At 45.7% G+C, this 17107-nt stretch overlaps 1 protein-coding gene across 6 annotated transcripts in view; it reads right to left on the bottom strand.

The window, feature by feature from the left end:
- LOC115150117 (receptor-type tyrosine-protein phosphatase mu) overlaps positions 1–17107 on the bottom strand; it is a 303522-nt gene that overhangs the window by 215539 nt on the left and 70876 nt on the right. For 5 of the 6 annotated variants that reach the window (XM_029693071.1, XM_029693087.1, XM_029693079.1 and 2 more), the window contains exon 3: positions 1684–1961. In XM_029693071.1, coding sequence (XP_029548931.1) covers positions 1684–1961 — 278 coding nt within the window. Of the gene's footprint in view, positions 1–1683; positions 1962–15865; positions 16283–17107 lie in introns of those variants that run through there. The other variant, XM_029693110.1, reaches the window with a different exon arrangement.

Below are 17107 nucleotides of genomic sequence, written 5' to 3'. Positions count from 1 at the left end.
GGATCTCTTGCTGGGAACATGTCTGATGGGTTCTCATCTCCACCCACATTACCTCTACATCAGTTACATCAGTCTGGATGTACAGTCCCCCAGAGCAAAACAACACTGTCTACCGTTTCCTACCTGGCCACAGTACAACAGGACTTTGACTTGAACAAAACATTACATTTCCTGAACAGTAGGGCCCTTAAAGACAACCATACCCCCTGTTCTATGTGTCCTTTTTATAGCCCCATCCCCATCTTACTAACCCCCACTCCCTGCCCCATCTTACTAACCCCCACTCCCTGCCCCATCTTACTAACCCCCTCCCCCATCTTACTAACCCCCACTCCCTGCCCCATCTTACTAACCCCCACCCCATTTTACTAACCCCCATCCCTCGCCCCAGCTTACTAACTCCAACCCCCCACCCCATCTTACTAACCCCCTCTAGCCCCGCCCCATCTTACTAACCCCCACCCCCCACCCCATCTTACTAACCCCCACCCCCCACCCCATGTTACTAACCCCCACCCCCAGCCCCATCTTACTAACCCCCACCCCCCACCCCATCTTACTAACCCCCAGCCGCATCTTACTAACCCCCATCCCTCGCCCCATTTTATAAATCCCCACCCCCTGCCCCATCTTACTAACCACCACCCCCATCTTACAAACCCCCACCCCATCTTACTAAACCCCCCCCCCGCCCCATTTTACTAACCCCCACCCTACTTATCCCCCATCCCCATCTTACTAACCCACTCCCCCATCTTACTTATCCCCCATCCCCATCTTACTAACCCCCTCCCCCCGCCCCATTTTCCTAACCCCCACCCCCATCTTACTTATCCCCTCCCCCATCTTATTAACCCCCCTCCCCCATCTTACTAACTCCCACCCCCCGCCCCACCTTACTAACTCCCACCCCCCGCCCCACCTTACTAACTCCCACCCCCCGCCCCACCTTACTAACCCCCCACCCCCCGCCCCACCTTACTAACCCCCCACCCCCCGCCCCACCTTACCAACCCCACCTTACCAACCCCCAGCCTCACCTTACCAACCCCCAGCCTCACCTTACCAACCCCCAGCCTCACCTTACCAACCCCCAGCCTCACCTTACCAACCCCCAGCCTCACCTTACCAACCCCCAGCCTCACCTTACCAACCCCCAGCCTCACCTTACCAACCCCCAGCCTCACCTTACCAACCCCCAGCCTCACCTTACCAACCCCCAGCCTCACCTTACCAACCCCCAGCCTCACCTTACCAACCCCCAGCCTCACCTTACCAACCCCCCAGCCTCACCTTACCAACCCCCCAGCCTCACCTTACCAACCCCCCAGCCTCACCTTACCAACCCCCCAGCCTCACCTTACCAACCCCCCAGCCTCACCTTACCAACCCCCAGCCTCACCTTACTAACCCCCAGCCTCACCTTACTAACCCCCAGCCTCACCTTACTAACCCCCAGCCTCACCTTACTAACCCCCAGCCTCACCTTACTAACCCCCAGCCTCACCTTACTAACCCCCAGCCTCACCTTACTAACCCCCAGCCTCACCTTACTAACCCCCAGCCTCACCTTACTAACCCCCAGCCTCACCTTACTAACCCCCAGCCTCACCTTACTAACCCCCAGCCTCATCTTACTAACCCCTACCTCCAGCCCCATCCCCAGAGCCATTCCCATCTCACCTGGTAGAAGTTGGGCCAGAAGGTGCTGACAGCCAGCTCCACATGGCGCCAGGTGGGGTAGGCAGGGCCGGAGGCGTTCCACACAGGGATGCCCAGCGGACTGTTGTTCTCCTTAATGTAGATGTTGAGCTGGCCCGGGTTGGCGCCCTCGCGCTGGCCCGCCATGTAGTACTGGAAGATGAGGCAGTGGGTGTCGTTCTCTTTGAGCTGGGGCATGAGCAGCTGGGCCTTCTGGCCCGAGGAACGTCCGCTGGTGTTGACCATCATGAAGGCTGAGCCTTGGAGGGGGAAAGAGAGAGGAGGGTTAGTCAGTGAAACTACTAAACACACTAATACCAATAAATGACTTGAATAAACTTGACTAGAAATCAAGTGCATTTAAGATGTCACCGATTCAAACCGTTTTAAATGAGCGTGAGTTGCACTGCTAAATCATGACAGTTATTTATGTCCTAAATATGAATTAGACGGGGTATTAGGGGAGGTAATCCAGTACAAACAGTTTCTGAACGGCCATATCATGAACACATTGTTGGAGGTAGATACAGTAAAATAGGTGCTGCTTTCAATGATTTACGTATGGCCCAATCAGCAGGCTACGTGTTTGTATAAGATAACCTGGCCAGCTTTTGGATTCAGAAACAGGAAAATATGACCTCAACACATCGAACACATACTGTACGTTAATTACTGTATCCAAGTCTACCACTTCACCACTGACGTGATTATTGCAACACTAAATCAAGGTTTGTTGATACGTTAACACAGCCTGTATACTTCATAACAAGACCATGACAAAGGAAACAGGGGTGAAGAGAAGATCAAGGGGAAAAAAAGATGTCTGCCTCAGTCAGAACAACAGTTAATGAATAACCACAACGTAACATTAAGAGAACTTCTCACTAGTCAGTATGGGTTGCCAGGATGGGACTCAGTCATACAATCAATAGAACGGGCTTGGAACCTCTAACCATGGCAACTTGAATGGGGATTCCCGTTCTATTCCTTCTATAACCATGGCAACTTGAATGGGGATTCCCGTTCTATTCCTTCTATTTCTATGACTGAGTCACTAGTCAGTATGGGTTGCCGGAGATGGGAGAGGTTCTCTTCATGTCACGTTGCGGTTATTCATTAACTGTTGGTTCTGACTTGAGGCGGACATCTTCTTTTCCCCTTTATCTTCTCTTCACCCCTTGTTTCCTCTGCCATGGTTAGGAGGTTCCAAGCCCCTTCTATTCATTATACTTCTATGCTCTGGGTCCTCTCCGTGGACAGAGCTTTGAAAGACCCTGGCGTGCTCTCAGCTCATTTAAAGGGCAGTTTCAACCCTTTTTTTAATGGGCAAAAAGCGGAGCGTGGTGCTTGTTTTACTGCAAAAGGCCCTCGGCCAATGTTCTGGCTCGTCTACAAGGTGTTCATTATCTACACAAACTGGTATTCCCGAGCTGAGATAGTCTATATTTCTCTCTACAGTAGCTACTGTGTATATGCCGATTGTTGTTTTTCTAAAAATAAGCGTGATGTACAAAACTAACAGGGAGATCGAGTGTAGGAGTGGAATGTACGGCCCACCAACCATGAATCAGAATTCTCATTGAAATTCTCCTCACTAAGTGCAGTATGCCCAAACAGCACCGTGGCAAATCTGAAAGTCTCAAGTGTCGCTAATGTATACAGCTCCATTACTTCTATTGATATATTTTTCTGAAACCCTGTTTTCCTTACTGAAGGTTCAGTCGCTAACGGCCCCCGTCATGCCCTAAAAGCCTAGACGATGGGGATAGTGAAGGATTTGGGGGGGGGGGGGGGGGGGGTCAGAGAGATCCCTGGCACATTGATCCTGAGTGGAGAAGAGAACAGGGAAGGGACCACTTTGTCCTTGGCCTTCCTTCCCCACTTCCATTAAAGCCTGGAGAACGCTCTCTGCCATGGCAATGTTGAAGTGCCCAATACATAGGGCTTCAGCATCTCATCGGCAGAACTCTCATTAGTCCATTTGTGCTCCAGCGTTGGCCTTCCAGGGCTAGAGTGCAGAGCGGAAGGAGGAGTGGGAGGAATCGATACGGTCTGGAGGTAGTGAAGGGTACACCATGGACAAATCCAGTAGCAACAAATGGGCGCCCTTGACCACACCACTTTTAGGGTTGAGGACCGTTGTTGAAAAAGTTCAAAATTCTAAATTTCCAAGCCAGTACCTAAGACGGCGAAAGGGTTGGCGAAACAAGAACAGTTTGCTTTGAATTGATGTCTGGCGATAATCGGAGGACCAAGTTGGGACAAAGAACGTTGTTTACGTATATTTAGTCCAATTTAAAACAGAGCCGTGGTCTTAAACATTCAACCTCTTCCTACTGTTTGCAATGCTTGGAAGGATCTGAGGCCTTTAACCTAGAAGTGCCCTCTACTCAGGTGGTGAACAAAAGACACGTTGAAGAGTTGTCGCTCCAGCTTGTCATCCAAGGTGAGTCAGTCCCTCGCGCCAGGGTCATCCGCCGGCCTCTATATAATTACACATCAAACTATGATCCAACGATTGTACCTCCATCTCCCTGGCTGTAGTATTAATAAAACAGAGGCTGCCCTCCTGTGACGTGTCCATTCTTGTGCACTAAAGTTAGCCTTTTCCCACAATTCAGATTAAATTGCAGATCAGGGTGTTAAATGTGCACCCTCCCCTCTCATTTCCCAAGAAAATCTTGCCTATGGCCTGCAGCTACGGGAGGGGTAATTTGATCTTCCATAATAATGATGGAATTGTGTTAAGGAGCCCAGACAACTCAGGCAGTCTCTGGGATTGTGTTTAAGGTTGATAAAAACTGTAGTGGGGTGGGGGTAATCCTTTTCAGAATTGGCGGTTCCCCCTCTCCATTAGAGAATTCTTTAAACCACTGGGCTCATAGTTGGCATCAACGTCCGTTTAGTCATTTCATGGGTATGAGAGCTCACTGCTCACCAAAAGACCCTTGTAAATCAGTTCAATCTGACTTCTGGCTATACATACTCACTACTACACTCGAGCTGGCTCATATGTTCCCTGTTGCTTCTACTGAACACACAGATATGATATCTTCTGTTGACAGACATCATCCAACACCCAGGCCACAACCAAAACCCAAATCCATTCCCAATGCCACACTACACTCTTGACCTCAAAAACTCAGATGACACCTCTGTCGCCCCTGGCGATGAACACACCAGTACATCTGACAATGATAACGACCAAGCTCGAGGCACAGCACTGGTTCCCATGGCCACCAGATCACCGGCTTCAACGATTTCTCCCAATTAATTTCATATTCCAATGTTTCTCGCATGGTTGCTGGTTGTTAGTACACAGGAAGACTGAAGAGTATGGAGCTGGGTCATTATAAAGTATGTTGGCAAGTTCATTGCCAAGATAAAAATGACAAAATGGTGTTTGTAGATACAGTTTAGGAAGGTGGTCTAGTGCATCATTTTCTTGACAGCCTTGTCAGAAAAACGCTGCTCCTTTAAGGGATTCAGTCTTTGATAACTTGTAAATTACCTTCCATTTCCAATCCTTGACATGATATCTAAACTATGCCTTTTAATTAATAGAGTCCTCTCTAATGTGCCTTCAGAGCATAGCGTTAAGCTGCATGTTAGCCTTCCGTTTGGTGTCTAGCCAACAGGTATATGCCTGTCACTAGCATAACTCCTGTGACATGATCAACTACTGAAACAACAGAGCACTTTCAAGGGATTGTTTGCCCCTTTCATCTCTCTCTCTCTTTTGATATAAGTTTTATTTTCAGAGCTGTCATATTCCAGGGGAAAAGAAACAGACGAGACAAGGAGGCAATGTTGCGCCATTTGAATTTCATCGACAAAAGTTGAGACTCCCTCTGAGAAAGACTCAAGGTCATCTGAAGTGATACGGGGTCCTAGAATATAAAGTGTTCTGGAATATTCCATCTCTGTTTCTTCAAGACTCACCTGCACCACACTGCTTGTGCTGATATAGGAATGCCATTTGTTAAAATAAGTTGTTTTACTGCTAATAATGTTTGAGTATTTTGTTATGATCAATTATTCACCAACCTGTATTTCCAGGTGGCATGAAATGAAATCTTCTGACTACACAAGTAGCTCAACTTAACAGTATTTGGAGTATAAAAGTTGCATGAGAGCAAGTTAACACACTTCCAGATTTCACTCAACTTTGCATTTGTGTCGCTTATAATGCTCCATCCATTCATGATTCTTGTAAAAACCTTGTGCTGTGTGTGTGTTAGTTATGATCTCAGGTATCAGCCTCCTCTACTGCCAGGTGGTCTGGAACTGAATCCAGTTGCTAAGCTCTCCGATACACTTGAGAGTTTAGTGGCACCAACCATGTGAGAAATTTGAAAAAATATTGGCTTTCTAAAAAAGGCTATTATGCCTGCATTCTAACTAATGGAATTGGCATGGGAAGAACATTACACACCTGGCATGTGCCGTTCCTGTCCCTCAGAGTTATAAAACTGTCTTTTTCAGCCTTGAAAATAAAGGAGGCTATCTGTTGGCAATATGTCTGCTACAAGTATTCTGTCACCCAATCAGGAACTCCACTGGCATCATTTGTATTGTTGCACTGGCTGATGACAATCGCTAACCGACACAGATTACTTTACCCTTGGTGCTCAAGGGTTGCCGGAGAGCCGTGGCCTTATCACGAGATACACAGCAGTGGGTAGAGAGACAGTGGGCGTTTGGCGCCTGAGCGTCCGCTAAGGGTGAAATCACCAGCATGGTGAGAAAGGGAGGAATCCATTGTCAGTCTAGTGCTACTCGACTGCCTGAACACCGGTCATTACATTAAATCGGTATCCTCACCATCTCGCCTGAGAGTGAGAATAGTAGGTTAAAGGAGGCTCAAACTGAACCAGTTGCGTTGATAAGAAGACAACAAGTTTCAGTTTCTTCTGAATTTTGGAAAACATGAGGAATAAAAATTATAAAAAGCATCAAACTAATGCAGGAATTCACACAGCGAGTCTCACTCTGGACATAAACCTAACATCTCAGGCAGCGAGCGGTGAGACATACTATATGACCCTTGCCAGTAGTGAAAAACCTCAGCTAGCATATATTTTCACCATCTCCATAGCTTACTTATTTACTGTATCCCAATCCACACGCAATGGAGGCTCTGATAACATCACATCATTTGACAACTATTTTAGAAGCACATTAGGGCCAGATTGTTTTAGTGTTGTCTAAAAGACACTCAGCAGGGGAAATACTGTTCTCCTCTACAATGCCAGGTTCAGGGCCAATTAACGCACAAACACTTTAAAAGCAACCAGAGGGTAATTTCCATAAAGAACAGCGCTTTGCAGTCATTCAGAAAAAAACGTCATGTTTTCTATTTCTATGGAGTGAGTGTGTGTGTTAGAGAAGGAGGGCGTGCGAAAGAAAGAGTGAGAGTGCCATTTCCAGCTCCCATTATGAGCGGGTATCGACCTTGTCAGTTGATGTTCATTTGCTCTTTTTTTCCCCTCATTGAGCTTTTGACATGGGAGAGAGAAGAATGACCATTTAAAATGAAAGAGTCAAACACCGATTTGACGAATCCAATTTTCTCTACTCCCACAAATGATCGTACAATCAATCACTTTCTGGTGGGATGACAAGCAACTAAACTATATATTTTTGTTTTCCATTCTTTAAGGGATGAATTAGACTATAAACCCTCTACTGAATGGATTATGGACTAAGTGCGGCGATGCGGCCTTCTCGGTGGAAGGAAGGAAGGGATATGAACAAGTGCATAATAGTGGCCTTAATGTCAGGTTAACGGAACAAGCACTGTGCTAATGCATGTTTAAAGAGGCATTATACGGTGGGAAAAGGGAGGGGCAAGAGCGCGGCGCTAGCTATCGAGCCACATTCACACGAGGCCTTAAATATTTTAGCAGGATACATGACTTAAGAGGTTAAACATGTTAGTGAGTGGATCAGTGCAAGTGGGTGGGGCTGAGGCAGTGAGAGAAAGAGCGATGCAAAGATGAAATATTGGTCGGGCCGCACAGCTCAGCGCAATTGTCTTGTTGGTTCCACTCCAGCGGAATTGTTATGGCGTGTAAACAGCTCCCTACGAGTCAGCGAGATTGGTAATGAGATTTTTCTACATGGAAGGCTCTCGGAGAACGGATCAATGCCCCGTCAACGGGGAAAAGGATTAGAAAACTTGGATTTTAATCATTATCGTTTGGCCATGCAATATCATTGAGGACGCCATGCACTTGCATAAAAGAAGCATGGGGACTGGGAGAAGAGTTTATTCTAATGAAGAGCGGGATCTTGAGACTAGAGGACAGAGTGTCTGACAGCTAAACAACTGTCTCAGAGTACATGCCAGCCTGTCTCCCAATTTAAGGAGCTATGAGAGGGCAAACTGCACTTTAGCAGGGGTGGACTGGGACCAGAAATCTGCTCTGGAATTTCTAACATACCGGACAATTTCTTTCCTTGAAGCCTCCACACAGGCCCATTTCTTTCCTGGAAATGGGCCCCACAACCAGCTAATTCTTCTCTTCAGCCCCCCAGTATTAGCCAGATAATCATTTTAAGCATAACCCACACAGACAGGCTAAAAATGGTCCAGCCCATCTGGCATTTGCTCAAAATGCCAGGAGGCCAGTCCGCCCATTCACAACAACATAATTTTTGTTCAATCTCCAGAGATTACATCTAGATGAGTGTATAGAAAATACACCTGACAGGATGTAAAAGTAGAGCTCCCTAATTATGTCTAGCATCACAATCTGACCAAGAATGGCTGACAAATCAGAGTACTCCAGCTCTTGGTATGAAAGGCCCATGTCCTACAAGGCAGATAGCCATTGAATCAATCATACAGTGCCTTCGGAAAGTATTCAAACCGCTTGACTTTTTCCACAATTTGTATTTTTCCCTCTCATAAATCTACACACAATACCCAATAATGACAAAGTGAAAATAGGTTTTTAGAAATGTCTACAAATGTAAAAAAATGTTTTGGTTGAAATACCTTATTTATATAAGTATTCAGACCCTTTGCTACGAGACACGAAATTGAGCTCACACCTGTGTATATAAGGTTCCACAGTTGACAGTGCATGTTAGAGCAAAAACCAAGCCATGAGGTCGAAGGAATTTTCCGTAGAGCTCCGAGACAGGATTGTGTCAAGGCACAGATCTGGGGAAAGGTACCAAAACATTTATGAAGCTTTAAAAAAGGTCCTTAATAACACAGTGGCCTCCATCATTCTTAAATGTTAGACGTTTGGAACCACAAAGACTTTCTCGAGCTGTCCGCCAGGCCGAACTGAGCAATTGGGGGAGAAGAAAACTGGCACCATCCCTAGGGTGAAGCATGGTGGTGGCAGCAGCATCATGCCGTGGGGATGTTTTTCAGCGGCAGGGATTGGGAGACTAGTCAGGATTGAGGAAAATATGAACAGAGTAAAGTACAGAGGGATCCTTGATGAAAACCTGAGTGCTCTGGAACAGGTTCTCAGACTGGGGTGAAGGTTCACCTTCCAACAGGACAACAACCCAAAGCACATAGCCAAGACAAAGCAGGAGTGGCTTCGGAACAAGTCTGAATGTCCTTGAGTGGCCCAGCCAGAGCCCAGACTAGAACCCAATCAAACATCTATGGAGAGACCTGAAAATAGCTGTGCAGCGACACTCCCCATCCAAACTGACAGAGGATCTGCAGAGAGGAATGGGAGAAACTCCCCAAATACAGGTGTGCCAAGCTTTTAGCATCATACCCAAGAATAATCAAGGCTGTAATCACTGCCAAAGATGCTTCAACAAAGTACTGAGTAAAGGGTCTGAATACTTATGTAAATGTCATATCAGTTTTTTATTTTGAATAAATGAGCAAACATTTCTAAAAACCTGTTTTTGCTTTGTCATTATGGGGTAGTGTGTGTAGATTGACGAGGGGAAAAAACTATCCATTTTAGAATAAGGCTGTAACCTAACAAAATGTGGTAAAAGTCAAGGGGTCTGAATACTTTCCGAAGGCACTTTATATTCCAACACACAACTTTAATCTCTAAGCTTCATTTACTATTAGGAAGTACACAAATCAATAACAATTCATGGATTCAAATGATACTCTGCCATGACAAACGAACGCTGTTATAACCTTGCATGCACTCATGCAAACGTGTACACGCACACACACTTCGTTGCCCATGGGATTCCATTGATGAGCGTATTTGTTTAGAATCAGATGGGTTGTTCTCTTTCCATTTTGCCGTGTACAGATTACTGATTCAGGCTGGTTCCCCAGCGCTCTGCTCTTGTAACCAGGATGTGTTGTTTGTCCACTTATTGATTAACCTTCACATGCAAAGTACTTTGTAAATTGAAGTTGGGCTTATTGGAAATGGGATATGTTTAAGACCCAGTGATGAATAGCCAGAGAGTGGGGGCCAGGATGGGGAGTGTTTGCCTAAGGGGGGCGTCTGATAATTGAGTTTTGGTAACTAATTTCAATACGAACCGCCAGTGTAAATACGGTCAGGGAACGAGGATGTTTACCAATGAAAAGGCCCCTCATGAAGAAGAACAGTCATGATCAACTTTATGAGCCTAATAATCTTTACTATATGGTGGATACTGGAATAGAGAGCAACTGTGATGCACTTAATCCCATTCATGATGAATGAGGAATAAACAGCAAAAAAAAGTCAAACCCTTTTTAAAAACTATCAACCGTTCCAGCACATCATCACATTTTGAAATCCAATTAGGAACACGGCAATGAAATGATTTGTCTTGCTCTTAAATGGGTTCAATTCAACTTTCAATAATGGTATATGCCAATTACTGTTGCAGGTAATGTATAACGAGGGAGGGCCTTAATACAATTGCTATGAGACTTAGAGCCACACTCAACATCCATACAAAATTAGCATTTCAAAACTATCCACTTATGAAGTAACTAACACGGTCAAAAGGAGACCCAACAGCTCCAAGACAGAAGCGTCCTCGTTTAAGAGAGGTGCCCTGTGGAATTCTGGGACGGCTGGCTCCCCAGCCTGGCAGGTGTCCACGGCTTAGGGGCGGCACCTGTGTCGTGGGGCGCTGGCCATGGAGGGAGCAGAGCCACTGGCCCCACCATCCAGCTTCACAGGATGCCAACCTCTCCCTCACTGTGCCAGGTCTACAGTGCCTATCCTTTCCAGCCAGGGTTAGGCTATTTGCGACATAGCAAGTCACGCTCCTGCTATTTTCCGTAACTAAACACTTTGTAGATGTTTTTTGCTGTGCTTCCTGAAACACCATTTACATAGAACATGGGCTGCCTCTTTCAACTACATTAGCACTGCTAATGGGGCAGAGAACCTTGATATTGGTAGCAGCAGTGTCACTCCCTGGCCATGCCCAGTGAGCCTACAGCCCCCTCTAATGAACACACAGTGACTAAGGACAGTGAGGCCTTTTAAAAATACACTTTGGTCAACAGAAGGAAGTATGACCCGAGAGAGATGCATTGATTGTGCACAATCTGTCCCTGATGTTGCATTTCCTGCATGTGTCTGCCGTAAAAGAACAGGAAGTGTTTTTCAATGGGCCCTGATAACAGTTGACTGGGGTAAATGCAGGATTTATTAAGCAAGAATAATGTAAAAGTCCATAAGATAACACTGTCTCAGTGCAGTCGTGCATCCTTCCAGGTGCAACTACTTACGCAAATTAGGTTTCAGATATTACAAATAAAATATAGATATTCAGGGTGCCAATGGAGGAGGACAGATTGTGGCTTTTCATTTTAAAATGTGTATTTTTTTTACCCTTTATTTAAGTAGGCATGTCAGTTAAGAACAAATTCTTATTTATTTACAATGACGGCCTACCCCAGCCAAACCTGGACGACGCTGAGCCAATTGTGCGCCGCCCTATGGGATTCCCAATCACGGCCGGATATGGTGAACTCATTTAGGGATCTGGATCCTCATTGTGTTTTAGAACAAGCATATTTTACATGACATTTCTCTGAAATTGATATTTAACTATATGTGTGTGGTACAGGGAGGGAGTTTAAAAGACGTTTCCCTTTTTCCAATCACTCTTTCACTTTCCCAATAGTCCTCCACCTTAAAGCTTTGACGATGGGTAAGGGAGTAATAGCATTGATATACAGTGCCTTGCAAAAGTATTCAGACCCCTTGGATTTCTTCATGTTTGATTGTTATAAAGTGGGATTAAAATAGATTTGTCAACAATCTACACAAAATACTTGAACATAAAACAAACTTCCCAAGAAGACTCACAGCTGTAATCAATGTCAACGGTGTTTCTAACATGTATTGACTCAGGGAACTGAATACTTATGCAACGACTATTTTTTAGTTTCAGCTCCCTGAGTCAATACATTGGCATTGATTACAGCTGTGAGTCCTCTCAGGGAACTCTAAGAGCTTTGCACACCTGGATAGTGGAATATTTGCCCATTATTCTTTTCAAAATTCTTCAATTTCTGTCAAGATGTTGGGGATCATGACTTGACAGCAATTTTCAAGTCTTGCCATTGATTTTCAAGCAGATTTAAGTCAAAACGATATCTGGGTCAGGACCATTCACAGTCTTCTTGGTAAGCAACACCAGTGTAGATTTGGCCTTATGCTGTAGATTATTGTCCTGCTGAAAGGTGAATTCATCTCCCAGTCTCTGGTGTAAAGACAGAAACAGGTATACCTCTAGGATTTTGCCTTAGCTCCATCCTGTTTCTTTTTCAACTGAAAAACTCCAGTATTTGTCAATGTCAAGCATACCAATACCATGATGCAGCCACCACCATGCTTGAAATTAAGGAGGCAGGCAACTAAAAAATTGCGATTTGCCCCAAACATAAGGCTTTGCATTTAGGCCATCAAGTGTATTCCTTTGCTGTTTTGTTGTTGTTGCAGTATTGCTTTAGTGCAGGGGTCTCCAGGAACAGGGTTGGGGTGAACCTATAGGACAGTAGCTCTCCAGGAACAGGGTTGGGGTGAACCTATAGGACGGTAGCTCTCCAGGAACAGGGTTGGGGTGAACCTATAGGACGGTAGCTCTCCAGGAACAGAGTTGGGGTGAACCTATAGGACGGTAGCTCTCCAGGAACAGGGTTGGGGTGAACCTATAGGACGGTAGCTCTCCAGGAACAGGGTTAGGGTGAACCTATAGGACGGTAGCTCTCCAGGAACAGGGTTGGGGTAAACCTATAGGACGATAGCTCTCCAGGAACAGGGTTGGGGTGAACCTATAGGACGGTAGCTTTCCAGGAACAGGGCTGGGGTGATTTTATTGGACTGTATCGCTCCAGGAACAGGGTTGGGGTGAACCTATAGAATGGTAGCTCTCCGGGAACAGGGTTGGGGTGAACCTATAGGACGGTATCGCTCCAGGAACAGGGTTGGGGTGAACCTATAGGACGGTATCGCTCCAGGAACAGGGTTGGGGTGAACCTATAGGACGGTATCGCTCCAGGAACAGGGTTGGGGTGAACCTATAGGACGGTAGCTCTCCAGGAACAGGGTTGGGGTGAACCTATAGGACGGTAGCTCTCCAGGAACAGGGTTGGGGTGAACCTATAGGACGGTAGCTCTCCAGGAACAGGGTTGGGGTGAACCTATAGGACGGTATCGCTCCAGGAACAGGGTTGTGGTGAACCTATAGGACGGTATCACTCCAGGAACAGGGTTGGGGTGAACCTATAGGACGGTAGCTCTCCAGGAACAGGGTTGGAGAGCCCTGCTTTGTGCCTTGTTTCATACAAGATGCAAGTTTTAGAATCTTTTTTATATGTATATTTGTATTAGTTTCACTCTGTCATTTAGGAGTCACTACAATGTTGTTGATCCATCCTCAGTTTTCTCCCATCACAGACATTGAACTCTGTAGTCGTTTTAAAATCACCAATGGCTCATGGTAACATCCCTGAGCAGTTTCATTCCTGTCCTGCAGCTCAGTTCAGAAGGACGACTGTGTCTGATTTGTCTGGGTGGTTTATTACATCATCCACAGCATAATTATTAACTTGACCATTTTCCCTCCCTGGTGTCATGTGACTCGTTAGTGTTACAAGGTCTCAGGTGTGAATGGGGAGCAGGTGTGTTAAATTTGGTGTCATCGCTCTCACACTCCCTCATACTGACTGGTCACTGGAAGTTCAACATGGTACCTCATGGCAAAGAACTCTCTGAGGATCTGAAAAAAATAATTGTTGCTCTACATAAAGATGGCCTGGGCTATAAGAAGATTGCCAAGACCCTGAAACTGAGCTGCAGCACGGTGGCCAAGACCATACAGCGGTTTAACAGGACAGGTTCCACTCAGAACAGGCCTCGCCATGGTCGACCAAAGAAGTTGAGTGCACGTGCTCAGCGTCCAGAGGTTGTCTTTGGCAAATAGACGTATGAGTGCTGCCAGCATTGCTGCAGAGGTTGAAGGGGTGGGGGGTCAGCCTGTCAGTGCTCAGACCATACTCCGCACACTGCATCAAATTGGTCTGCATGGCTGTCGTCCCAGACGGAAGCCTCTTCTAAAGATGATGCACAAGAAAGCCCGCAAACAGTTTGCTGAAGACAAGCAGACTAAGGACATGGATTACTGGAACCATGTCCTGTGGTCTGATGAGACCAAGATAAACTTATTTGGTTCAGATGGTGTCAAGCGTGTGTGGCGGCAACCAGGTGAGTACAAAGACAAGTGTGTCTTGCCTACAGTCAAGCATGGTGGTGGGAGTGTCATGGTCTGGGGCTGCATGAGTGCTGCCGGCACTGGGGAGCTACAGTTCATTGAGGGAACCATGAATGCCAACATGTACTGTGACATACTGAAGCAGAGCATGATCCCCTCCCTTCGGAGACTGGGCCGCAGGGCAGTATTCCAACATGATAACGACCCCAAACACACCGCCAAGACGACCACTGCCTTGCTAAAGAAGCTGAGGGTAAAGGTGATGGACTGGCCAAGCATGTCTCCAGACCTAAACCCTATTGAGCATCTGTGGGGCATCCTCAAACGGAAGGTGGAGGAGTGCAAGGTCTCTAACATCCCCCAGCTCCGTCATGGAGGAGTGGAAGAGGACTCCAGTGGCAACCTGTGAAGCTCTGGTGAACTCCATGCCCAAGAGGGTTAAGGCAGTGCTGGAAAATGATGGTGGCCACACAAAATATTGACACTTTGGGCCCAATTTTGATATTTTCACTTAGGGGTGTACTCACTTTTGTTGCCAGCGGTTTAGACACTAATGGCTGTGTGTTGTGTTATTTTGAGGAGACAGCAAATTTACACTGCTATACAAGCTGTACACTCACTACTTTACATTGTAGCAAAGTGTCATTTCTTCAGTGTTGTCACATGAAAAGATATACTCAAATATTTACAAAAATGTGAGGGGTGTACTCACCTTTGTGAGATACTGTATACACAGTCTTTGAGAAAAGATTGCATGACGATTAGCTTAGCAACCACGTGACTCAGCATGACAACGTGAACGCGATTGATCGACAGTCTGCAGGGTGGGGCATTATACATTCCATTGTTCATTGGATTCCTATCTCCTTTCTGAAATATCTCTGACGGCACCATTCAATGTACCCTTGACTAAAGAGGCAGACAAATAGGAAAAATGTGCTAGAGAGACCTTTAAATTACACATTTCTTGAGGTCGGAATATCACAAAAATTCGAGAGAAGACATCCTCCCGAGTTATGACATCGGCCAATATTGAAATCTTACATGTATGATAGACATTTTCACCATCTAAAAGACTATTAACTTCCAGTGTAGTGAGAGAGACTTTATCACAGTGCTACGTCATAACGGCTGGATTTTTGCCTGCTTGAACGCCAATTTCTCAGATGCACATGAAAACATGAAATGACCCAGGGAATTGATAGAATGCAATTCCGATGCACAAAAACAATACAAAATGGGTGAACTTTTCCTTTAAGGCAAATTTTACTCTTGAACTAATTCAGGCTTGCCTAAACAAACTATTTTAGTTCTGAATTTTCACTTTCACATGAGTTTCACTTTCACATGAGTTTAATTTGTGTAGGTTGTTTTTATTTAATCTATTTTAATCTTACTTTGCAACACAACAAAATGTAAAATAATACTTTTGCAAGGCACTATTTCATTTTATCCCACAAATTGGAGGAGCCAAATCTAATTCACTCACTTAGGCGTTGGTATTTTTTCTAATTACGCAGTCCAAGCATGGAAGACTGACTATCCCCGTCCATTTTCCTTGCCTGTTACACCTTCCGTAATCACCATCTGGACCGTCTCCAATGTCTCCATCTCCTGCTGGAAATCTTTACCTTTCTACCCATGTCTCAATGACTTCACATCTATTTCACTAAATGCTGCATTAAAAAGAGCTCTCACATTATAGTCCCGGTATCAAGTCATGTAGCTCACAGGGACGTGCACTCTGAGTCTAGAGCGGGTGCTAATCAAAATGCAGAGGTTGGAGGTACTACATTTTCCCAATTAGCTTTTTTTCAGCAAACGATGAAGGGGGCGACCAGTGTGGCATGTTCGATGTCATTTGGCGTAATGACTGTGGCGCTCATTATGGCCGAACGCTGTCGGGTCCTGAACTTTGAAATCATTACCCGCGGCTGGAGAGAACTGCTCTCCACTCTTTCGACACCGCACACCTCCCGACTCAGAGGTCGCTCGGAGCGGGGAACGAACAACATTTTCCAAATGGGCGACGTGGAGGACTGGGCTGCTTGCGAGCGCTCGCGCCACTCCAGGATTTGTGCCTCTAATCCCTCTTACATTTTAACAAGGAGGAAAAGTTAAGTTTCAGCAGGTGCTGTGCACCTTGAGGTTAACCACAGTCTTAGCTGAGAACCCACTCCCAGAGAGTCTCTGCTGAGTGTGCACTTCCAGGCCACAATGTCAAATCAACTCCAGCAGAGAAGGTAAAGATAGGAGACATCTGATTGCTGTGTATTATGTTCATTCAAATCATAGAAAGACTTTTCTGAATCACCATCTCAAATCTGGATTTTGACTATGGTCTCCAAGGATTCAACCTTTGTCACAAACATAACTAGTCACTACGAACACCCAACATAAGGTGCAGTAAAAACAATGTGCCACCTTCAATGCCTTTCATTGAGAGTATTAACTTTTTGTATTGTTTGTTGGTTTGGCAATGCCACTGTCATCCAGAGAAATATGCTGAGAAGGATTATCACCACAGCAAGAAAGGTACTTGGATTCAAACAGACAGGCCTGGATGAGATCTTTAAGGTCAGGGCCCTCCGCAAGGCTCACAAAATTATTTTAGACCCAAGCCACCCCCTGTACCCGGTCTTTGAACTACTCCCCTCTGGGTGCAGGTATAGGGCACCCCTCAGCAGGTAAAACACAACTAGACAGTCATTTGTGCCAGGTGTGATATCCC

Source organism: Salmo trutta, chromosome 2 (genome assembly GCF_901001165.1).
Source record: "Salmo trutta chromosome 2, fSalTru1.1, whole genome shotgun sequence".
NCBI lineage: Eukaryota > Metazoa > Chordata > Actinopteri > Salmoniformes > Salmonidae > Salmo > Salmo trutta.
This window is presented reverse-complemented; position numbering and strand designations above follow the sequence as displayed.